At 49.4% G+C, this 21,531-nt stretch overlaps 12 protein-coding genes across 12 annotated transcripts; 4 read left to right on the top strand and 8 right to left on the bottom strand.

Moving 5' to 3' along the window:
* Positions 1 to 225: 225 nt before the first annotated feature.
* PEX2_017520 (uncharacterized protein) lies at positions 226 to 2,470 on the bottom strand (the record flags this gene model as incomplete). The annotated part of the gene is made up of 3 exons (XM_016739027.1): positions 226 to 353; positions 413 to 2,275; positions 2,323 to 2,470. The coding sequence occupies 3 exons, from the start codon at positions 2,468 to 2,470 to the stop codon at positions 226 to 228; spliced, it is 2,139 nt and encodes a 712-aa protein (XP_016602914.1).
* A 66-nt stretch (positions 2,471 to 2,536) lies between these two features.
* Positions 2,537 to 3,102, bottom strand: PEX2_017510 (uncharacterized protein; the record flags this gene model as incomplete). The annotated part of the gene is made up of 2 exons (XM_016739026.1): positions 2,537 to 2,905; positions 2,956 to 3,102. The coding sequence occupies 2 exons, from the start codon at positions 3,100 to 3,102 to the stop codon at positions 2,537 to 2,539; spliced, it is 516 nt and encodes a 171-aa protein (XP_016602913.1).
* A 391-nt stretch (positions 3,103 to 3,493) lies between these two features.
* PEX2_017500 (uncharacterized protein) lies at positions 3,494 to 3,712 on the top strand (the record flags this gene model as incomplete). Its single annotated transcript, XM_016739025.1, has 1 exon — positions 3,494 to 3,712. One exon carries the CDS (start codon positions 3,494 to 3,496, stop codon positions 3,710 to 3,712), a length of 219 nt encoding a protein of 72 aa, XP_016602912.1.
* A 1,016-nt stretch (positions 3,713 to 4,728) lies between these two features.
* Positions 4,729 to 5,251, top strand: PEX2_017490 (uncharacterized protein; the record flags this gene model as incomplete). Its single annotated transcript, XM_016739024.1, has 3 exons — positions 4,729 to 4,766; positions 4,828 to 5,012; positions 5,124 to 5,251. The coding sequence occupies 3 exons, from the start codon at positions 4,729 to 4,731 to the stop codon at positions 5,249 to 5,251; spliced, it is 351 nt and encodes a 116-aa protein (XP_016602911.1).
* A 1,109-nt stretch (positions 5,252 to 6,360) lies between these two features.
* On the bottom strand, positions 6,361 to 7,403 carry PEX2_017480 (palmitoyl-(protein) hydrolase; the record flags this gene model as incomplete). The annotated part of the gene is made up of 6 exons (XM_016739023.1): positions 6,361 to 6,466; positions 6,523 to 6,911; positions 6,979 to 7,032; positions 7,090 to 7,180; positions 7,251 to 7,262; positions 7,324 to 7,403. 6 exons carry the CDS (start codon positions 7,401 to 7,403, stop codon positions 6,361 to 6,363), a joined length of 732 nt encoding a protein of 243 aa, XP_016602910.1.
* A 193-nt stretch (positions 7,404 to 7,596) lies between these two features.
* Positions 7,597 to 9,058, bottom strand: PEX2_017470 (uncharacterized protein; the record flags this gene model as incomplete). Its single annotated transcript, XM_016739022.1, has 2 exons — positions 7,597 to 8,957; positions 9,028 to 9,058. The coding sequence occupies 2 exons, from the start codon at positions 9,056 to 9,058 to the stop codon at positions 7,597 to 7,599; spliced, it is 1,392 nt and encodes a 463-aa protein (XP_016602909.1).
* A 742-nt stretch (positions 9,059 to 9,800) lies between these two features.
* PEX2_017460 (putative GPI anchored protein) lies at positions 9,801 to 10,557 on the bottom strand (the record flags this gene model as incomplete). Its single annotated transcript, XM_016739021.1, has 2 exons — positions 9,801 to 10,076; positions 10,141 to 10,557. 2 exons carry the CDS (start codon positions 10,555 to 10,557, stop codon positions 9,801 to 9,803), a joined length of 693 nt encoding a protein of 230 aa, XP_016602908.1.
* An 842-nt stretch (positions 10,558 to 11,399) lies between these two features.
* PEX2_017450 (copper transporter family protein) lies at positions 11,400 to 11,990 on the bottom strand (the record flags this gene model as incomplete). Its single annotated transcript, XM_016739020.1, has 2 exons — positions 11,400 to 11,514; positions 11,569 to 11,990. The coding sequence occupies 2 exons, from the start codon at positions 11,988 to 11,990 to the stop codon at positions 11,400 to 11,402; spliced, it is 537 nt and encodes a 178-aa protein (XP_016602907.1).
* Positions 11,991 to 12,317: 327 nt separating this feature from the next.
* On the top strand, positions 12,318 to 14,451 carry PEX2_017440 (ferric reductase family protein; the record flags this gene model as incomplete). The annotated part of the gene is made up of 2 exons (XM_016739019.1): positions 12,318 to 12,478; positions 12,525 to 14,451. The coding sequence occupies 2 exons, from the start codon at positions 12,318 to 12,320 to the stop codon at positions 14,449 to 14,451; spliced, it is 2,088 nt and encodes a 695-aa protein (XP_016602906.1).
* A 636-nt stretch (positions 14,452 to 15,087) lies between these two features.
* PEX2_017430 (uncharacterized protein) lies at positions 15,088 to 15,709 on the top strand (the record flags this gene model as incomplete). Its single annotated transcript, XM_016739018.1, has 3 exons — positions 15,088 to 15,099; positions 15,180 to 15,542; positions 15,623 to 15,709. 3 exons carry the CDS (start codon positions 15,088 to 15,090, stop codon positions 15,707 to 15,709), a joined length of 462 nt encoding a protein of 153 aa, XP_016602905.1.
* A 432-nt stretch (positions 15,710 to 16,141) lies between these two features.
* Positions 16,142 to 18,220, bottom strand: PEX2_017420 (putative serine/threonine protein kinase; the record flags this gene model as incomplete). The annotated part of the gene is made up of 3 exons (XM_016739017.1): positions 16,142 to 16,232; positions 16,303 to 17,617; positions 17,677 to 18,220. 3 exons carry the CDS (start codon positions 18,218 to 18,220, stop codon positions 16,142 to 16,144), a joined length of 1,950 nt encoding a protein of 649 aa, XP_016602904.1.
* Positions 18,221 to 19,059: 839 nt separating this feature from the next.
* Positions 19,060 to 19,535, bottom strand: PEX2_017410 (cupin domain-containing protein; the record flags this gene model as incomplete). Its single annotated transcript, XM_016739016.1, has 3 exons — positions 19,060 to 19,089; positions 19,154 to 19,385; positions 19,438 to 19,535. The coding sequence occupies 3 exons, from the start codon at positions 19,533 to 19,535 to the stop codon at positions 19,060 to 19,062; spliced, it is 360 nt and encodes a 119-aa protein (XP_016602903.1).
* Between the last annotated feature and the right edge of the window lie 1,996 nt (positions 19,536 to 21,531).

The following is a 21,531-nucleotide window of genomic DNA, read 5'->3' as shown; positions in this document are numbered from 1 at the left end:
AAAAGGGGGGAGAAAAGAAGAAGAAGAACAAGAAGAGGAGCAATGTGAATCACAGAAGGGCATCGAAAAATAAGGAAATAAAGTAATCGTGAAGTCCAGGAGGTAGAAAAGAAGCGTTCTTGACCGGGGCAGAATACATCAAGCGCCGGTGATCATGAAGGGAAATGCATACATGCAAGCCATGTCTAAAACGAAGCAAAAAAAGGAAGGGACGAAAATATCCAATTACATGAGAACGCAGTCTCCATCACTCTGCTTATTAACGGCCGAGCGTGAGAGACGAGTCTTTTGCATTCGACTTCCACCCTTCTTAAGGTCTTCAAGGCGCTCACGAGCCTTGGGGAATCCTTGGGCTGAAGAAAAAGGTCAGCTGAGTCTAAAACGAAAAGCAGTCAAAGGGAAGGCGACTCACCAGCTGCGCGCCAGTACCATCTCTTTGCGTCATCTAGGTTAGCAGCAGAGCCGATTCCGACTTCAGTGAAATATCCCATAGCATATTCTGCCTTGGCAAGACCTGCGGTGGCGGCCTTACGAGCCCACAGATAGGCCTCGGTATCATTCTGCAGTAGAATGCCCTCTGATCCAGTGAGATACCAGCCACTAAGTGCGAGTTCACTCTGGTGTTCACCCTGGGCCGCGGCACGGGTGTACCAGATGATACTTGTGCGATTGTCAATGGGGCATCCCATAAGGCCGTACTCGTAGGCAGTACCAAGTCTGAATTGCGAAAACTTGTAGCCCAGCTCCGCAGCTTGGTGAAATAGCTGGGAAGCATACTGCTCGTCGCGGACGATGATATCATTACCGCTAGCGTTTTGATACATGAGGGCAAGCTCGTGGAGAGCGTGCGGATTTTCCTCGTCTGCACGGTCAGCCGCGCGCTTGAGCCATGATACACCCTCCCGGGGGTTCCGAGCTTGACCCAGCAGTCCCTTTAGATTAATCATTCCCATTTTGTACATGGCGGGTGTATCACCGAGCGCAGCGGCACGCTTGTACCATTGCACGGCCTTGAATGGGTCACGTTTGGTACCGCCACCTTCTTCCTGGCCGATCTCGCAGCATACAGCCACACGGTATGCAGACTGTGCGTGTCCTTGCTTTGCAGCAGAGTGATATAGTGAGAAAGCTTCCTTGGGGTCGACTTCTAGTCCTAGTAGGCCCTCACCGTGGCAGTCAGCCAGGAAAAACTGCGCTTCTGAGTACCCAGCTGTAACAAGCTTTTTGAGAATCTTATGCGCATCCATCACATACTTCTCCTTGGCCTTGGCTTTGGTTTTCGGATCAAGTCTGCTGCTGTCCTCTACAAGAACTGTAGATGCCTCGACCAGCCTTTTGGCGAGGAGAAGTTGAGTCTTCTGATCAGAAGGATTGCCTCGCGCCTGCTGTTGTAGCCGCTGTATCTCTTCAATCGTGACAGGAGTCTTAGCCGTTGCACCAGACACCATTGGCTGTGGAGCAGCGGGGGCTGTGATGGTTTCAGGAGCGGTGTATTGCCGAACTGGTGTAGGTTTTGACCCTTGATCATGGCCGGGGCGGAATGGGGCTGGGTGGTGAGGAAGAGCATCGGGACTCTGGTGAGGAAGAGCACCGGGATTCTGGTGAGGAAGAGCACTGGGATTCTGGTGAGGATCTGGCATTTCGACCTGTTCGTGGGAATAGCCTGACTGGTTGGTCCGGACCGGGGAAGGACCATGCGAGTGACCGGCGTAATCTTCGTAACCATTCGACACATATCCAGCAGGGCCTGAGTGGTCGAAGGCGGGCGCAAGGGAAGGTTCTCCAGGAATACCAAACTGGAATCCCGCATTTTGGAACTGATTGGCAGCGTCTGCTTGTTGGAAATTTGGTTGAGATTGGGGGTGCATAGCCTCCACTCCGTTGGGGGGATATGCGTAGTCTCCAGGTAAAGAAGTCGGACCATGGACTGGTCTCTTGGCCGGTGTGGTTTCCAGACCCATCTCATCAATCGGGGTGTGCTGCTGAGGGTCTGGCATGGCATCAAAATTAGGCATATCAGGTTCATCAGCACCACCAGACTCATAATAGCTGTCCAGAAATTCCTTGGGCGCATATGAAACACGATTGGCGGGTTCTGGGGGAATCATCAATACAGTGGGATGGATCATTAGGCCGGGGTCTATATCGTTGGGGCCACGAGATCGTGGGGAGCGCATGCTCCCAGCAGTATCAGGACGCATAGGAGGTTCGCTTATGGGGTTCGCTGGGTAATCTGTTTCTTGGTAGGTCGACTGGCCTGGATAGAGTGGTGCACCTGGGGGAGGTGGCATCGTTGCGCTTCTTGGTGGCGGGGGCATAGACGGGCCCATGGATTCTGGATAGTCTCTGCCAGGTCGGTCTGATCTGCCCGAGCTAGCAGCTCGCACTGGACCCATTGGATAGCCACCCCGGCCTTGCCCTGGTGGAGGTCCGCGTGGAGGTGGCTGTCGCATATCTGGCCATCTTCCATTGGAATTTGAAGTGTGTGGTCTAGGCGGGGCACTCCCATTGATGTCCATTGCAGCCATATCGTTCTCTAGCCCTCCTCGGGATGGTGGGCCGCCCCGATCTCTAGGATCTCGGGGGTCTCTAGGATCTCGCGGGTCTCTAGGATCTCGAGGGCCTCTTCTGGGGTCTCTAGGATCTCGCGGGTCTCTAGGATCTCGCGGGTCTCTGGGCGCTCTCGGGTCTCTAGGATCTCGCGGGTCTCTAGGCGCTCTCGGATCTCTTGGGTCTCGGGGGTCTCGCAGGTCTCGCGGGTCTCTAGGCGCCCTCGGATCTCTTGGGTCTCGGGGGTCTCGCAGGTCTCGCGGGTCTCTAGGCGCCCTCGGATCTCTTGGGTCTCGATTTGGGAAGGAGGGAAAGGGATTGTCGAAGGTACCGCCTGGGGGTGGGCGTCCACCAGCTTGAAGCCGATTAGTTGCCGCTCGGGGATCTCTGTCTGAATTTACATACGTGTTCTTGGCCGCGATTGCGGCGGTGGTCTTCCACCAGGAGGATAGCCGCGCCCATCATCGTATCCAGGGCCTGGAGGTCGTCCATTTCCCGGGCCTGGTGGGCCCGGTGGGCGCATCGAGCGTGGCTGAGATTGCGTAGCACCATATGGTTGCGAACCGGAGGAGCTGGACTGGTAACTGTATGCCGCATCGTCGTAGCCCGGGTCAATCTGCTGGGAGCTATGGCTACTCATGCCACCGTCGCTGTACCCTCCGTGGGAGCCATCTTGCGAATATCCTCCTGGGGATGTCATAGAACGCGGAGGGGCATTGTTGTATTGTCGCAAAGGTGGCGGCCTCTGCGCTTGATGTTGCTGGGGGTATGACATGGCGCAAGCTGACAGGCGTACTATACAATGGCGATTCGAGTAGACTTCGGGGGCCCATTCACGGTGCAAATCTTGTTGGTGGGTAGTCGCATGCAAGGAGTGGACAGTTCGGTAAACTCCAGGGCTCCAGGGCTGTAATTTGGAGTTAGCTCATCCATTTCACGATCCATGGATATCGCGAATAGGCAACCGGCGGGACTCCACACTGATCCTTACCTCGCGCAATGCCAGACCACAGTGTCGAATGACCAACGAGCCTGTCGCAAGCCGATCAAGCACCTGAGGAGGTCAGGAGCCACACCGATGCAAAGTAAATTGAAGAAGTTCCGAGTAAATCAAGCGGGGGGCAGAATGGATTTAGGGGCGGTCGGAGCAGGTGACCTTTAAATTAAACAGTCTCTTGACCCACACTGAGAGACACTTTTCATAATTTTTCCCATACTTTTCATACTTTTCATACTTTTTTTATATGGGTATCCAATCTCCTTTTACGCCTATTAGTGCACTAACTACATTGGATCATTTTCTGGGCTTAAATGGAAAATTCAATGCCATCATAGACCCATGTTCCTATTATTATCCATGGATATTCCCACTTGAAATTGCTACTTTGATCTAAGTTACCAAGGGGGGTAGTTGTTATACAGTGGATGATGTGATATATCAAGATAAATCCCGTTGGGAATTAATTCATCCCACTCGGTGCCTGACGATCAGGGGGGCGTTCGAAGCTGGCGGGTCCTGCAGACTTCCTTGTCCTGTACGGAGTACAGAGTAAGCCCATCACAATCAAACCTTGGAAGTTTCAACGCCAACGGGAGTTTGTTGGGATCCACCTGGGTAGTGCTTCCTTAGTAACTGTACTCTGTACTCTGTAATCCTGGCTATTCTATTATCCAAATCCAGGGCTTACAGCCCAAATTCCAAGGTTGGCCCAGGGTCAAACAATGATGACTAAACTAGACCCTGTGCCCACCCGTGGACCAGTACAATTGGGCACCCCTGAAAGCTGCCCAAGGTTATATAACGGTACCTCGGAGGTATGGACTTCGTAAAAATAAGTACTCCGTAGGTGGGTAGCACATGAGATACTCCACATCTGTCTCGGAACACTTCCATAAGACGTCACGGTCAATGAAAAGTCAATTAAAGATGACAAAAGTGACAAAAGTGTGGGGGAGAAACACGAAAACGTGAGACATGCTTGATCGGGCAAAGCGTGGTACTGCGCCACATCGGCTGCGCCACGCCGCCTCGAACAGCAAATGAGAGCCGCGATGATGTTGATGATCTCCATCGGTCTCACCATCTATCTCGAGTTATATCTCCCCGAGTCATCCGAGAACCACATCGTCATACCGAAGCCTTGAATCGGTAATCAGCATCCGAACTTCGCATTCACCATGTCTCGCGCCGGATTATGGGCGAAGACGATTGCCGGGTAAGTGATAATCGCCTACACCGTGGCAAAGATTCGTGCTCACATTCGGTTCTCACCATAGTGGCCTTCTCATGGTCGTCGGTGGCCCCGCTTTTGTTGAATACCTCCGACCCTCCGACGAAGAGCTTAGGAAGCGATACAACCCGGATCTGCAGAAGCGCAGCGCCGAACAGGGGGACCGCCGAGCGCAGGAATTCGATGACTACGTCAGTAAACTGAAGGAGTGGTCCAAGTCCGATAAGTCCAGTATGTTATGCACTTGCAATTGACCCCGGGAATGAGTAGCTCCGTGGAACCGGGGTCGCTCAGGCCTGAAAGTGCATCAGTGGCTAATGGTTATAACTCCGATTTTTTTAGTCTGGTACGCCGCCCAGGAAGAAATAGACCAGAAGCGAGCAGCGTTGGAAGCGCAGCGCGCAAAGGAGAAGGAACAAACGCGGACACAACGGGAGGAGATGCGCAAGGAGATGTTGGGTGAAAAATAGTCCCCCGACTAAAACCATCGCGCCTCGACCATTGATCTGTGATCATGCTGTGCCCGCACAGAGAATTTGATCTACCTACATTTCGAAACTCCCTCCGCCCCTCCTGCCATTGGCTCGATTGCTTCTCTCACAACTGTTCTTTTCCATCCCGGGGCTTCGAGAGCCCGAATTTTCTGCACTATCTGCAATTTTGGATATCCCTGGGTGTATGTCATGATTTTTATTGGCTGTACGATACTGCGACTCTTCCCTCATCTTTGCATCTACCGCCTCAATATGCGAGGCTTATATCAATGTACAACTACCGATTTCCGAACTGTGTCTCTGCAATATCATAATCTAAAAGCAAATCTCGTTCTACTGCAACCATGCCGCATATGTCTGTACAACACATTGCTATCTCAAGATTTCCTCTAGGTCTATGCTCGGCCGGCCAGGTGCTAGGATAAATGTGCACATCTGCAGCGGGTGGGCCACGCCGCCTGCTTGGCTACCGGGTTCTGCAGGTTGTAGGTCAGTAGCTGGGGTAGTGGATGGAGAATTCTCTTAATCGGATGTTATCAACGTAGATCAAGTAGCTGGTGGGTTTGTCATTGTCGGCTGCACCGGTTGTATTTTGGATCTAAGGGCTGGTGGAACTGTGTATATTCATATCGGTATTGAAACTTCTCCCCTGCAATTCAGTATACTAGTTCTTCATGCTGTTGAAAGTCCAAGCTAATTCGTCATAATTGAAATACACCTAGATCCTTTCAAGGCTAAGCCCTAATTGATTTCATGCATACGTCACTTCATGCATACACCAAGAATGCAGAACTCCTATGGTTATCAGCTATGCAATTGAACGATGTAAAAGGAACCCATGTTATCAACTACGCAGTATTTCTGGGGTTTGGGATATGCCAGAATTGGAATCTTTGAATTTCATTGTTATGTACCCTAAAAGTGGACTCGGGTTGGGGCTCTTAGTGCTGCTTCTGCGTGGATTTTTTCTGTTTTTGCAACTGATATCTAGACCAGATGACAGCAGCAAGCAGCACTATGAAACCCACGATCAAGATATATCCCCAAATACCACTTTCAATGTTCTCACTCCGATCATGACCAAGTCATAAGCTAGTAGAAACATTACCCTCTCCTTCAGTGGCGAGCGCCTTCTCAATAAACTTCTCTAGGTCATCAATTTCCTCGGGGGTTGCCGAGTGACCAAGATTTCTAGAATCACGTTAGCAGACTATCACAACCCGGAACAACAGCGACCAAAAACATACTCATATTGGTTGAAGGAAACGTTCTCTAGGCCAAGCTCCTTAAGTTTAGCCGCCGAGGTCTTCCCAGATTCGAATGGAACAACGTTATCCTCGAGACCGTGGGCAAGGAAGAATGGCGTTTTCTTGTTGACCCACTCTTCGGGCATGTAGTTCTTAATCCGGTCGCTCAATAGCATGTAGCACGACAGACCAAAGACACCGCCGAGCTTTTCCTTGTTGGTCACACCGGCGAAAACGGAAATCGCACCGCCTTGGGAGAACCCGCCCAGGATGATACGCGACGCCTTGATATTCTTGTTCATCTCTTGCTCGATGAGGGTATTGAAGTAGTCACGGGAGCGGACAATTCCTGGTTCGTCTTGGGTGCGGAGGGCTTCTTCAAAGTCCATCTGGATAGAGGGAGACGATTATTAGCGCTGAGAGTTTCTTCGGTGGTTCAGGGAATGGAGGGCTCACATCACGGCCAAGCTTGGTGATGTCGTACCATCCAGGCATGCTCATGCCGAAGTTCTAACCAATATTTTGTCAATCCATATTCAATTTATTATATATATGAGGCTCACATACGACTGTGATTGGGATGTCGGGCGCATTGGGGAAGATAAAGGCCACCTCGTCGAACTTGCCGCGGCGGCGCCAGGTCTGGGCAAGGGACACCCTATTAGAGATTGATGGTCAGAAGAGAGGCTCACGAGCTTAGGCTGGGTAATTTATGGGAATTTCCATACCATCCGGCACCACTATATTCAAACACTGTCAGGCTCGATACTCTCGTCTATCTCCTTCTGGCGATGCACTTACCTGTCTCCCAGCCCGTGGGCCATGATGACAGTAGCGGTGTGCTTCGTGAGCGCCGGAACAATGTAAGGACTACGCGTCATATTGAAAGTCGATATATGTTATGAGATGTAAAAAAAACACGTTGGGTAAAGGATATTCCCCACGCTTCTGCCGCCGACGTTATCGCCCTCTCACCGCCCATTTGATAACAGCATGACCTCGGCAGGGCTCATTCTATGGATGCATTATTAAACATTATAAAGGCCATATCTTAGTAATAATAATCTCCATTGATCACACCACGTCAACAGAGTATAACTCCTGCTTAATCGACTCAACGACCTCATTGATGAGATCGGCTTCCACAACCCCTTGCTGCCAAGAAACAGCCAGCACCAAACACCCATCCCCCCCAGTGACAGCTGACACCTCAATGGCGTTACCCATCACGCTGGCACACTGTGAAAATACCATACCCTTGATAGACGGCAGGTCAGGGTTTGTTTGTGGGCCCAGAACGCCAACATTCGACACCTCAAAGCTCTTATCGCGGTCCTTTCCAACCTTGGACAAGCACAGTTCTTCCTGAAAATCATCCACAAACTGTAGCAGACTCGTGCTAGCATTCTTCCCTTCCATTTTTAGAACGGACTCAATCGTTTCACGAGACCGTTTAGCCTCTGCCCACGGGAAGGAGCCGTCAGACGGCGCCACTGTCGCCCGGGAATAGGTCTCTTCGTAGTCCTGGACCCAGACGCCCACTGACTCATCAGTGATAACATCTGGCAGCCAGCGCCGGCTTGAGAGCGCCCCAGTGCAAGCGAGCTGCGTAAACTCAGGCGGGATGTGTGCGAAGATTGAGCGGGCGACGATCGTCTGCAGGAGTGCGGTGATCGTCGTACCCTCTTGTCGACATCTGTCTCTTATTGCCCCGACGAGTAGTTTGGAGAATGGCACGAGCCGCAGCCGGGTTTGAGAAGGGACTAGGATCTTAGAGCCAGTCCATAGACCTGTGGGTCGTCGGGAGTAGATTTTTGCCTGAAATATTTTCTTGGCAAGATAGAACAAGGAAAGAGACATTGGGTGCACACGCTCGATATTTGGCAAAAGAGGGAGCTGTGGTGACTTGATGATGGATTTAGTCTGGTCCGAGGAGTCCATTGCGCCTAGGGCTCGTAGGAATGTTTGATGGAAGGCTTTTCCGGAGGTTCCATCACCAATGGCGTGGTGATATACAAATGCCACGGTAAATTTCCGCTCATGCTCTATATCTAGCAGGACACAGACTCTCCATAAAGGATTTGGAGCCCTGAAAGGCGTGTTGTGCTGGGTTGCAAGCAAGGTTTGCAGGTCAAGATCTGGAGTAGGCTCTCCATCGGCTTCGGTAGCTAACAAGCCTGGTTTCCTGTCCTGGAAAGATACAACTTGGTCAAGATCAATCTCTGGCAGCCTCACGAAATAGGGGTCTTGTGTGTGATCGTCTGCCACGATGGCGGATAGCGACGGATGTTCCGTGATTGCGGCTTCGCATGCCTGATAGACATAATTTTTTATAGGAAGCACAAATGCATCTGGGAGGAAATAAGTTGCTGATACAGCAACATTTAAGTAGAACCCGACCTGGTGGCGCGACGTTGAATATTGTTCCAATCGACCTGACTAGTGTCAGACATTTGTTGACTTTCGGAAAAGGTTCCCGACTATTTTTGACAGGAATTTACTTACCAACAGGACGTAGGATCTCGAGATTCTCCATGATAAAATATTGCCAGCACCCTACAAGCTACTCCTTCTTGCTTGTTGGATGTCCAGAATGTCCAGAGACTGGCCCCTGATCGATGTTCCGTTGTTTGATATAGGTCAATCTACCCGCACACGTGACACTCTACACTATACACATCTGCACCACAAGAGGCATTCTTCTACTGATGTGAATGGGCAAGATTGAAATGCTGGATAACAAAGAGGCTGGATAACAAAGAGACCCATCAGTTTGCCAAAGCAATTGATTCGCGAATGACCACCCTATTGGGCTTACAAAATCGCCGAAGAATCAGCAAAGCGTGGTTGGTTTCTGTACATAAAGGAAGAAGATGGATAAAAAAAGCAATCACGATAGCAATTTCCCTTGGGGACAGTCGACCTATTGACTGGGTCTTTTGCAGCATCCTAGTTAGACAAAATGATATTGCGGCTGAGTAAACTTTATCGGAAAAAAACCATTGAATAGTCGATTTCTTCAGATGGGTACAGTCTGAGGGTTGGCCCCAATTCCTTACTGTCGAGTTGTTTCGCAAATGTCTCGGATACCCATAAGACAAGGATGGTAGTTGAAATACAGATTTGGCGGGTGAGGTGGTTATAACATAGCAATAAACACAATGTTGATTGTTTTGCTATGAGGGGGGAACGATGGGGCACGAGATATCATTGTTCATTATGCATCGCTAAACTCCGAGACGAAAGACAAATAGAGCGAGGAATTGAATAACCAGATTTTACAGTGCAGCAATTCCACCGACGAGAACAGCACCAATAACTCCCCAAGCGGCAGTTTGCATCGGCACAGCAGCACCCTTGGAAGTGGAGGTGGAGGTGGAGGAAGTGGAGGAAGTGGATGAGGATCCGCTCTGTGCTTGACCCTCAGCAGTAGACTCGTTGGCATTACGCGCAGCAGAAGCACCGGAGAAGGCGGTGGCAACGAGATTGGTGTTATTGCTACAGGCAGATGGTGTCTGGTATGTGACGTCGGAGGAGAATTGGATGTCGGCACACTATATTGCATTAGTATATCACAACAAGAGAACCAAGATGGAGATGAAGGAGAAGTGAACATACAGCATAGAGACCACCACTTGGGTCACCGTTGGTCTGTACCTGGAGGGTAGCGTTCATTCCGTTGGTGAGATTACGGCCGATCAGCTTCTGATTGATCTCGACGTGAGGAAGACAGAACTCGCCAAGGCCTTTGACCTGGAAAGTTGGCGAGAGGATAATGTTGTAGTTGTCTCCCGGATCGCTACCCAGAGAAAGAAGGATCTCGACGGCAGTCTGAGAATGGTGCATCTCAAGAGCTACGGGGAATGAGCCACCGGACAGTGGTAGCTTGGTGCGATTAGAGGACTGGCTCATTCCACCGCAGGGGAAATTGGGCATGGTATCTTCATCGAAGCCACGGGAGGTGGGATACATCAGCTTGAAGTGTGCGGAAGCCAATGGCACGATGGCCGTGAATGCGATGAGAGAGAACTTCATTGTAAGTATGTTGTCGGATGGTTGTGAAGAAAGAGAGGAATAAAGTATAGGATCTAAATTAGACAGGAGATGATATACTAGGAAAAGTGGGAGAGCCCAGCTCTTTGAACTCTTCTATACGAGCTCTGCATATATAAGGTGAGGGAGTTAGTGAGGGAGTTAGCGGGACCTGAAAAGACCAGGGTCCACCTGTGAAGCCCCGTTGGATCCGAAATATCGGCAATCATGACCCTTTCCCCTTTGAGATTATGCATGCTTCGGAATGTTCCGACACTATCCTGCACATGTGTTCTATGGGATGATATCTAGGCTCCTATAATATGCACTTCACTCCCCGATGCTTCTTTATCATGCTATACTTTGGCAATTCTACATATGTACCTAATCACTCCGTAGTGGGCAAACCAGCCGATTTCTTGACAATGGTTATATCTCGGACTATACTCCAAATTATGATGGCATGGACCTGCTGTTTTGGTAGCTCCCGAGGTCGGACCACACCTGCTCAAAAGTAAATTTCAAGCCTTGCGCTAGCGTTAAGAGTGGATATTACCCGACGGGTTAGTCCAAATACGGTTAGTAAATTAGCTCAATTGCGCGCGCATGGCTTAGTCAGGTGATTGCATGCGGGACCGCTGAGGGCCGGAGACAGCGATAAAAGATTTAAGTGGAATAGATGAGGGGAAAAGAGAGATTTATGACGAGAAAGATTCAAAGTAAAGTGAATTCGTATATCATATTACCCTCAAAGCATTATTCCCCAACGCCAGACAGATGCTCAAGGCCATAAATAAAATCAACATGCAGTAAAATAATATCAAAGAAAGTCAACGCTTGGAATCTCAGTGTCCGTGCTCATTAGTTTGAATAAAACGTCCGACCGCTAATTCCCCGAGGAAAGCGCCTCCAAGCACTGAGCAGAAATAGCCGATGTTCATAGTCATGACAGCTAGCATACTAGGCATGATATTAGTATTTATGAAATAATGGCCAGTAGATATTAAAACATACAGTAAATATGATATGCCCACAATGAATAGGAATAGGACTGCTCGCGGCAGATCAACGCTGAACCGCCAGGGAATTGGCCCATGAGTGATGTTGCTCACAACTTTGACTGACTCCTCAACTCCCTGCGCGGTGATAAGCGAAGCGAGTTTTGCATCCGGGTCGGCGTCAATGTTGCCAGCTTCGGTGCTTTTGCCAGCGACAGTAACATATCGTCGGTTGAGATGTGTGGCGAGCCAGTGGCGCTCCATGGTTGCTTTGAAAGCCATGAGACATCGGTCGATGATAGCGAGAACAATCAAGAAAATACATGTGCCTGCAAAGCTACCCGAGGATGAAGGAGTCCAAGCATTGGAGAAAAGTGGTGTGTTGTGGGTGTTTGTGAAAACCATAGTCATGCTCATAGAGCTCATTGAGGAGCTCATACTGCGTGAGGTAGAACTGGTACTGCGCCTTCTATGATTGATAAAGAAATGTGTGAATCAACAGAGATATGTATGGAAATAAAGATAAGAAAAAGAAACAAGTCACATTGAAATTACACGACGCATTGACGCATTGACGCATTGAGCAACTCGAACGGCGCCCACATGGCGGACCCACCTTGAGATATGAGCATGGTTGAGCATAATATTGGTAATCTGCTCTATCATTGGTGACTTCGTATCCATATACACCCGTGGACCTGAGCTGGTGCTTTGTAGGTTTGTAGGCTTTCAATCTCATGTTCTCTTCTACAACTCCAGCACAAGATGTCCATGTCAATGGGTGACATGCCTGCGGGCTCAATGTCCATGGGCGATGGCGTTCCAAGTCTGTTCACCCTACAGAAGATGTACTGGGCTGTCGTGGGAAGTGCAATCGGTGTCGCAACCCTCGTTAACGTGCTGGATCGCGTTATCGCTAGCCATCGGTATGTTTAGCCTTGACATCCGGTGATCTTGACTAACAATCATCAGCTTGCGAGATTCTTCACTCACGCCCGCCAAACCAAAATCACTCTTCTTCAATCTCTACGCCACCATCATAGCAACAGCCCGCGAAGTCACCTATGCGACTCCACGACCGCTCCAACTGGGAGGATTGACCCTCCATTTCCCGCCACTTGGACCCGTCCTCATCATGCTAGCCAACCTGATAGTAGTCATGGTCCTTTGTTTCTACAAACTGGACACTCTGGATCCATGGGCATGGGAGAACATTGGCTACCGCACTGGATTCATCGCGATTTGCCAGCTGCCACTGATCTTTCTGCTGGCAGGTAGACAGAACATTATCGGGTTCTTGGCAGGAATGAGCTACGTCAGTCTGAACTGGTACCATCGCTGGGTCGCCCGGACGCTGTGGTTGACTACCACCATCCATATGGGATTCTGGTTCCGCGATTGGGGCCGCTGGAATTATATCACTTACCAGCTTTATAACGATCCGTTGACGAAGCGTGGATTTGCCGCTTGGGTCATCCTGACCTTTATTGTGATTACTTCCTTTGCTCCAATCCGTCGGCTCAGTTATGAGTTCTTTGTTATCCAGCATCTAGTCACTTTTGTTGGCTTTATTGTTGCGGTATGGATGCATGCGCCCGACGAAGTCAAGACCTGGGTATGGATTCCGATTGGGCTTGTGGTCTTCGATAGGCTTGCTCGTTACACCTGGGGTGCATATGCGAACTTGGCCATTTTCCACCGAAAGAACAATTCTAATGCTCTCTGGGCACACTCGGCCACCTTTACTCCACTACCTGGAAATGTCACTTGTGTTACTATCGAAGCCCCCGCTATTGGGTGGCAACCTGGTCAGCACGTCTTCCTCACTTGCCACTCTGTCGTTCCATTGCAATGCCACCCATTCACTATCGCTTCGATCCCAGAAGATAATAAGATGAAATTCTTTATCCACGCCGAGAATGGGGGAACGAGAAGTTTCTTCCGGTACGCCTCAAAGAGTGATGGCCTATTGGGGAATGGACAAGTGATGTCTGGTACAACAGTCTTTATCGAAGGGCCATATGGAAGCATTCGGCCCTTGCGTCAGTTCGACAGTGTCATACTGCTGGCAGGTGGCATGGGTGCGACATTCACAATACCTCTTCTGCGGGACATTGTCTCCGCATGGAAAATAGAGAGCAAGGGGGAGCAGATACCTGCTCGTATCGCTCGTCTAACAGCCACCAAGCGGTTGCGCTTTATCTGGGTAATTAAATCACGCTCTCAGCTGACTTACTTTGACTCCGAACTGCAGTCTCTGCTGGTAGACGTGAATGAGTGTCGACGCACGAATTCGAATTTTGAGAAGGAGATTGAAATAAGCATTTATATCACATGCGATGAAAAGCTAGATCCGCCTATCTCTACCTTGCTACCATTGCAGACACAGTCTGACCCTATACTGGATACTTTTACCCAAGATGAGACCAAGGAGATATCCGAGAAAGACAATATCTCGATCCATTCTATCTCTGCGGAGTCAACCACGACTCCGGGCCCCGTGGCGACAGGTAAGGGGTGTCTCCCTGGTGGAGGCTGCTGTTGCACTGCCCAAATTGAAGATGAGGAGATCAGTACCACCTGTGCCTGTACCTGCTCCGGCCCAGCACCTGTTCAGCCTGAGAAGGCTGCTCTGGATGTGAAGTCCCTTCGACCTGAAGACCTCACAAGCAAAACAACCATTCATCCCAATATTCTCTCTGGTCGTCCCACTCCGCGAACCATCATCCGCAAGGTCTTGGAGAAAGCCGAAGGAGAAAGTGCCGTGGTTGTGTGTGGACCTCGTGGCCTCGCAGACGATGTCCGCCGTAGCGTGGTTTCTCTCAGTGACGAACGAGCTGTGCACAAAGGAACTGGCGCGCAGGGGATCTACTTGCATGTTGAGAACTTTGGTTTATGAAGGGAGAAATTGAAACCTAGAGTTTTTTTTTTATTGTCTGGGTATGTTCATCCTATTGCGTAATTGACACTTTTTCCTGGCACTAACTAGTATGTGCAGACATGGCTAAATGAATGGCCCAAGATATCTGCCAAAGGCGAGACCCTGATACTTGCCTCCAGCGAGCGAGGTACAATACCACGCAGCCTCCAAATTCGGCACCCTCCCCAACATCCTGTGTCCTAAGCCTCATCGGATATATCGCTCAGTTGTACCGCACAATCGGACCAATCAACTGCATGGGGACAGTCAATTCAGCAATGAGAAGCTATGCCACGATGGTAGAGTCAAATGCGGAGTGGAGCGTTGGATGGACATAGAGATGACATTGCTCTCTGCTAGAAGCCAGATGCCAAATCATAGGAAATGATTGTGTATCCTCCATAGTATTTCCCAATGTGGTAGTCCGTAGCGCATGCTCAAAAGAGAAAATCAAGTTACTCGGACCAACGTATCTTAGCCCGAGACGACCCGAGCCAACGCATGACATCATCCAGGAACTGCCGCCTAAGCTCAACCCCAATTCTTCCAACTCCCTCCATTACACCTGCCTCTATCACCACAACACTATCAATTACAAATATCCAAACCGTCAAGATGTTCCGCTTCGTAAGTTCACATATACCAACTCCCAATGCCACTCATTCGTCCTCCCCTAGCTTCCAAGTCACCATCTAACACACAAACAGAGCAAAACCCTCGACCCAATCACCCTCTTCCACTCCCCCTCCATCCAAGCATCAACCAGAACCCTCAATATCCTGAAACAAGCTTCCTCGACCGCTAGCGAAACAGCCACAGAAGACCAGGCTAGCGACCACTCTACCCACGCAAAGCAACAGCGCGGCGAGTTCGAGCTGGAGGTTACCACCTCGCCCCCAACAACAGACCAGCTTCGCAGTATCCTCGACTACATCTCGCCCGTCAGCGGTGTTGGTGGTCCCGGCAATAAGGTGACGTATGGTGTCGCGGAGCTGGTAAAGGGCGCCCGCGATGCGGAGGATGCGTTGAAGAAGTTCAAGGAGGATAATGAGAATTTCGTGCGACCTATTGTATGTTCGACCTTTTCCTTACTTTCATTGCCATATTGGAGATCTGCCTGGACCTGTTTAACTAATGCTCTTCTGTACAGACCGTTGACTGGGTCAATGGCCGCGCTGTCATTGGCGACAACCAGTCCGAGATCCTGCGCATGGTGCGCCAGCTTCCTGACAACTAAAAGAGTCGTTACTTTGTTGCGAGAAGATATGTGGGCTACATGTAATTTACTTGGAATTTCATCATGAACGAACTCAACCTCATATTCCATATTCCATACAATGAAACCAATACTAGCAGAAGACACGAACCGCGCCATTTTTGGTCTATGGCTGTATCATACAAGAATCAAATTTCACAACTCCAAGCGCATCATAAAACTAGAACGGGTCAAGAAAACGTATCGCGCTGCAAGTTGCAAGATGAAAATGTAGTTGAAGTTAAAACAGAAAGAAGAGAAAGGACGAAAAAAATGAGCCATTAAACTCAGTACTGGGACATCTGGCGCAAGGGAACCAAGATCCAGCTCGGAGACCAGCACGCGCCAGCGGAACGTAAGAAGAGGAAAAGGTTGACCGAATATGAATGTGAGATCTGGATTTTGGTCAGGAACCTAGAACATTGTCCCGAATGTGCCATCCGTCGCGATGGGCTTCCGTGGCGAGCTGGTGCGCCCATTGCTATCGGTGGCAGGTTTGCGGTGACTAGAATGGTCAGTAAGAGAACGATACTAAAAATGAAAGCCCACTCATCATGGGTTCAAGGAGAACATACCGGAAAGTAAACCCGACAAACAAGCCCTTGCCCATCTTGTCATCGCGATCGGCCATATCCTCCAGCGCGCGCTGCTTATCATGGACCTCCTTGTACTTAGCCATATCTGCTTCATTGCTGAAGTCATCAAAGTAGCCAGCATCAGTCTCGGAATCAAGTTCAGGTACGAACGGAGCCCGTTGGTCACGCAGACTCTCGAAGTCGACCTCGGCGAAATAGTCGTGCGCATGAATCTCCTTAATATTCTTGAACCGTTGCTCCTTTCCAGCAACCAGTTTCGTGATGAGATCCCACGTCCGCCGTGACAAGAAGTAGTTCGGATCCTCGTAGACGGGCTTCCGCAACACCTTCTGCCAGCGCTTCAGGTTCTGCCATGTCTCCTCAACTGTCGCGCCTGCGAAAGGTGGATAGCCAGCCAATGCCTCGAACAGCATGCATCCCAAGCTCCAGTAGTCCACCGTGAAATCGTATTGGTCGCCCTTGAGAACTTCGGGCGCCATGTAATCCGGCGATCCGACGATCGATTTGGCGTAGTTGACTTCCCGCTGGCGTAAAGACTGGTATCCTTGTCGTCGTTCAGCCATTGTACGCTGTTCCATAGGCCGACCGAAGGGAACCGGCGTGTTTCCGACTTCCTCAAGCTTAACGCGCATTGACTCGATCTTGCCCGGGCTCAGCATACCAGCCGCCAGACCAAAGTCGGTCAGCTTGACATGGCCGGTGGAATCGATCAGGAAATTCTCGGGCTTCAAGTCACGGTGAATATACCCCAGAACATGTAGCGCGTCAATGCAGCTGAACATTTCAGCAATGTAGAAGCGCGCGTGACGATTATGGAGAACACCGGTATTATTCAGCAGCGTGCGGAAGTCTCCACCAGGAACATACTCCATGGCCAAGTAGATCTGGGAATCATCCTGGAAGGCATAGAGCAGCTTGACTAGCCACTCGCTCTTGGCGGCAGTGAGAATATCGCGCTCGGTCAGGATATGGCGAATCTCGTCCAGCTTGAAAAGCAGCTTCTTGCTCATGACTTTCAACGCGCATACTTCACGTGTATCTTTCTTCTGTGCCAGATACACCTGTCCATACCCACCCTGACCAACCTGAGTCAGAATCTGGAAATCGCCCTGGCGGAGACGTGTGCGACGCTTCCGCAGATGTGCGCGCTCGCGACCGAGGTATTTTAGGAGGGCGGGCTCGTGCTCTTCATCAGGGGTAGCAGGGGGGTCGGGGTAGGCGGCTTTAAATTGTGAGTGGCGGGTTTGGCGATTGTGAACGTAGCTGAGGAGATCGAAGTAATGGTCAAGAAAGTCTATCGGGCATGATAGTCAGTCAATCTATCTTCAAATTGTTGGGCTGGGCCGCACTTACACAGTTGAGTCACATTGACAAGGCGCTTTACTTTGGGCTGTGCTAGCTTCTCCATTTCCTCGGGGGTCAGGCCGCGCATCTGGACCTGGCGTCTGGTTGTGTCATCGCGTGGTTGGTATGGTTCCTGACGTGAGAGAGCCGCAGCGGTCGGAGTTGATCCCAGGTCCTTCGTTAGGCGCGTTGGGTTAGGGGGTGTGTTCTCCTTGTTGGCCCTACGCGTTGGGCTCGAAGGGTTCTGGTGGATAACGCTCTCATTGAAGTCCTCGCCACTTTTGCCAGCAGAGAACATTGGATGATTGTAGTGGTTGTATGTCGATTTGGAGGGAGAAGTGGGAGTCAACTTCATCGCCTTGTCGAAAACATTGGGTAGGTCGAGTGCGCCCGGAGGTAATCTTGACTTGCTGGGGCTACCCTGAGGGGTCTGTGGGGGACTGGTAAATCCATCGGCAGGAGTAGAGGGGCGATCGAATTGACCACGAGTATGTAACAGTGGTGGGGGATTAGGGAGTCGTAGACCAAGATGGTCCTCTGAAATAATAGCCATGGTGTTGATGGAGGAGCGATAGAGGGGTTGGGTGTGACCCCTGTGATAAGGCCGGAACTAATTGGCACTAACACTAGACCCAAGAACAAAGGCAAAGTGACGAAGACGTTTGAACAGAGGAGGGGGGGGAAAGGAAAGAAAAAGAAGAAAAATTGCCTTTGTCTCAGGAAATATTGAAGGTTTATGTTAATTATTTCAAAGTCGATCACTCTCCACCAAGATCGGACGGATCTTGATTCTCAATTTCTACTATCCACTTCATCATCCCCGATATCCCCTCCCTTCCTCACAGAGTTGCTGTAGCAACTCTCCCCACGTCATACACACTTTTGTAAACCCAGCTAAAACCCAGCAGAGTGGATGAGTTTATCGAGGCGAGCTGAACATAATCTCCACTTTCAGTCGCTAATTGTGCTTTGACTGTTCCTCTCGAGTGGGATCGACTAGGATGGAGTCGAACATGAAACCGCCACTGGTGGATGTGTTCGGGCACTCTGTTTTTGACTTTTGCATAATCCATAAGACTAACGAATGTCGCACATCTAAGTTCGTGTTCGGGGAATAAGCAATAATTGTCCGGTCAATACCTTATGTAGTTAATTCATAGTAAGGGTCCCTGGGGGTATGCAATCACATGTTGAATTCTTGAAGCCATTGCAAGGGATATATAAGCAAACTACCAGATTAGGAATAGCTAGCCTAACACAGCTGAGTGTTCCATGGATTGGAGGCACGGGGACCCCGATAATTGGCAATTCCAACCACGGAACCTGCAAATTTAAAAAAAAAGAGGGAAAAAGGGAAAATAAATTTAATTTCTAGCCATATTATTCTGTTATTTAAGCAGCACCCTGCTTCCGTTGGCCAGTCTGCTTTCGTTAGTCTCGCCCTTGAATAGAATTGAGAATTCAGCCCTGGATACGGAGTACCCACATAGAACGCCAGCCCATAGTCATCCGTTGTAAAGGTGATTGTGGCCCCCTTGGGGAAGTAAAACACATCGCCCGGAGTCGCCGTGACCTTCTGGCCCGTCTCGTCCGCAATCTCAAACTTACCCTCGACGATAATCTTCATTTCGTCGTAGGTGTAGGTGTAGACGAGGGGTGTGCCCTTTTCCAGTCGGTAAAAGCCGCATGACATGGGCTTGTCTGGGTTCTCATTCTCGCTGTAGTATATTAGCAAAATTGCCTACCTAATACAATATGTATCAGCCATACCTTGATTCCACATCGCCCAAGAAGGCGTTCTCATTGGCGATAAGCGGCGGCTTGAAGGTAGATTGCGCCTTAGCGTGGTAGGTGAAGGGAACTGCCATGATTGGAGGAATCAGTATGACTATGAGGACCGATGTAATGTAGAGATAAATCAATATTCTAGTCAGTCCTCGTGGACTACCTCTTATTTATACTGATGTTGCCACAGTCTTCTATTGCATGGAATGAGGGGATACCCTTCAAAAAGAAAGACTTCCTCAAACTTAGGGCAACTCCATCCAGATAGAAAGCGATACTCGGATATGATGTCCTGACTAGGCAGTCCAACAGAGAACTGGTTGGGAGAAACTACGAAGAGGATGAGGGGCTTACGGGTGATGAGGGGAAGCTTGAAGCTCGAGATAAAGATCCGAAATGGTAGAGCGGGGTGACTGTTATCAATGGAGAGAAAACTACCGATAAGTTTTGATAGTATTGCTCAGCTAGATAATCCCTGATCCCACAGACTATGAGCCTACTTGGCGTGATAAGATTGCGTAGTTGAGTACATGGGTATGTAGACGATGGTGAGTCGGAAGGATTCCTTTACTTGATGCGGTTAGCCCTTCCCCATCGCGTCAACCCCGGAACCACGATCACTAGCTTTTGATGCTTGGCATAATATGTTTGCAATGACAAATACCTACAGACACACTTCCTAGATGCTCGAACTTCGAGAAGCGAGACAATAATGATTGGTCGACTGTGTACGGCAGCGTAAAGAACATCTTGGATTGGTGTAGTAACGACAGAAGGTAAAAGCGATTTTAAGCCCCAATACCCCAGCCCATTTGTATATCACAATTTATACTAGTCAGGCATGGTTGATAGAGAGTCATGCTATGCTGTCTGCGTTTGATAGTTTGTAGGATGTTTTGTCAATATCAACTCGAACTCAAGGTGAGAGAATGTTTTGTACTTTACGATCAAAAATCTACCAGAGCCGTAGTAAATAGACATTCAGTGGATCAAAGAAAGAGGCGTCACCAAATCCAGCTTGGAAAAGATAGTTGTAGATGTAGTAGTAGAATTTGGTATTTATCATTTAGTTCTAAACCCAACAACCCTAAAGTCACTAGCGGAAAGATCAAAATAAACATCTCGCATAGTAAGTAAGCCACGCAGTGCGTTCGTTTGATATTGGATCTAGGTGATGATTTCGTTTTATTAGTGAAGTATAACACTGAGCAGCATGCCCGACGTACCAGTCGTTTTAGAAGAAACAGTTCCATCTCCCATCTGCATTGGATAGTTGGACAAAGCTCCCAACTCTAAGAAATAATTGGATTTGCTCGTACCTAAACGGGACAGCAATGAAGACAGTCCATTTCCCAACAGCGGAACCTGAACACCTGAGAGATAGTCTGCAGAAATATCGGCACCATACATAGATAGGGATGCAGCAGGCTTTGAACGAGTGACTGGATACAAGTCCCACTTCTAGTCACGCAAGCACTGGCAATTATTGGATATCACAAAGTCTGAAAATGCTGGTGAGACAGATAGATGACATATGTAGAAAATATATTTGGTTCAGGCTAACTGTGAAAGCATGGATGCATGTTCTCCATGTGTCATTTTAATCTTGACGAAGGCTCTTGATAAGTGTGCCCAAAAGAAAGTGCTACGGGAAACATACAGCGGGGGGCGGGGGGACAACGTTCCTTGTTCCCGTTTCCCGCAGGCCGAGGTGCTTCTTGCTCTGTAATTTGACTTTGTTCTTCTTTCCTCCTTAAACCTTCAACTACCTCTAGCAAGTAAACTGCTCCCCTTTTCCTTTGATTTTTGGGATTCTCATGGCTAGTACTCTCACTTTGGTACGACCGACCATGACCCATAAATTACGTGCCTGCCCACTAGCTAGGTATAAACCGTTCGTTAGGGTCAGGTTGTTTGTTGCTGAACCAATTATGGCCTCGTTTTTAAACTGCATCAGTTGACTGCGTCGAATTCTAGATGTGAAGATGCCTCGTCTCATGTAGTATTCATTTGTGGAGCAGGCCGCTTCTCAGCCAACAGCTGTGATGATAATCATCCCTTCTTGGCTTTGCATGTTTT

Source organism: Penicillium expansum (genome assembly GCF_000769745.1).
Source record: "Penicillium expansum strain MD-8 chromosome Unknown contig48, whole genome shotgun sequence".
Classification (NCBI taxonomy): domain Eukaryota; kingdom Fungi; phylum Ascomycota; class Eurotiomycetes; order Eurotiales; family Aspergillaceae; genus Penicillium; species Penicillium expansum.
Note: the sequence above shows the minus strand (reverse complement) of the source record. Positions and strands in the feature narration are given on the sequence as shown.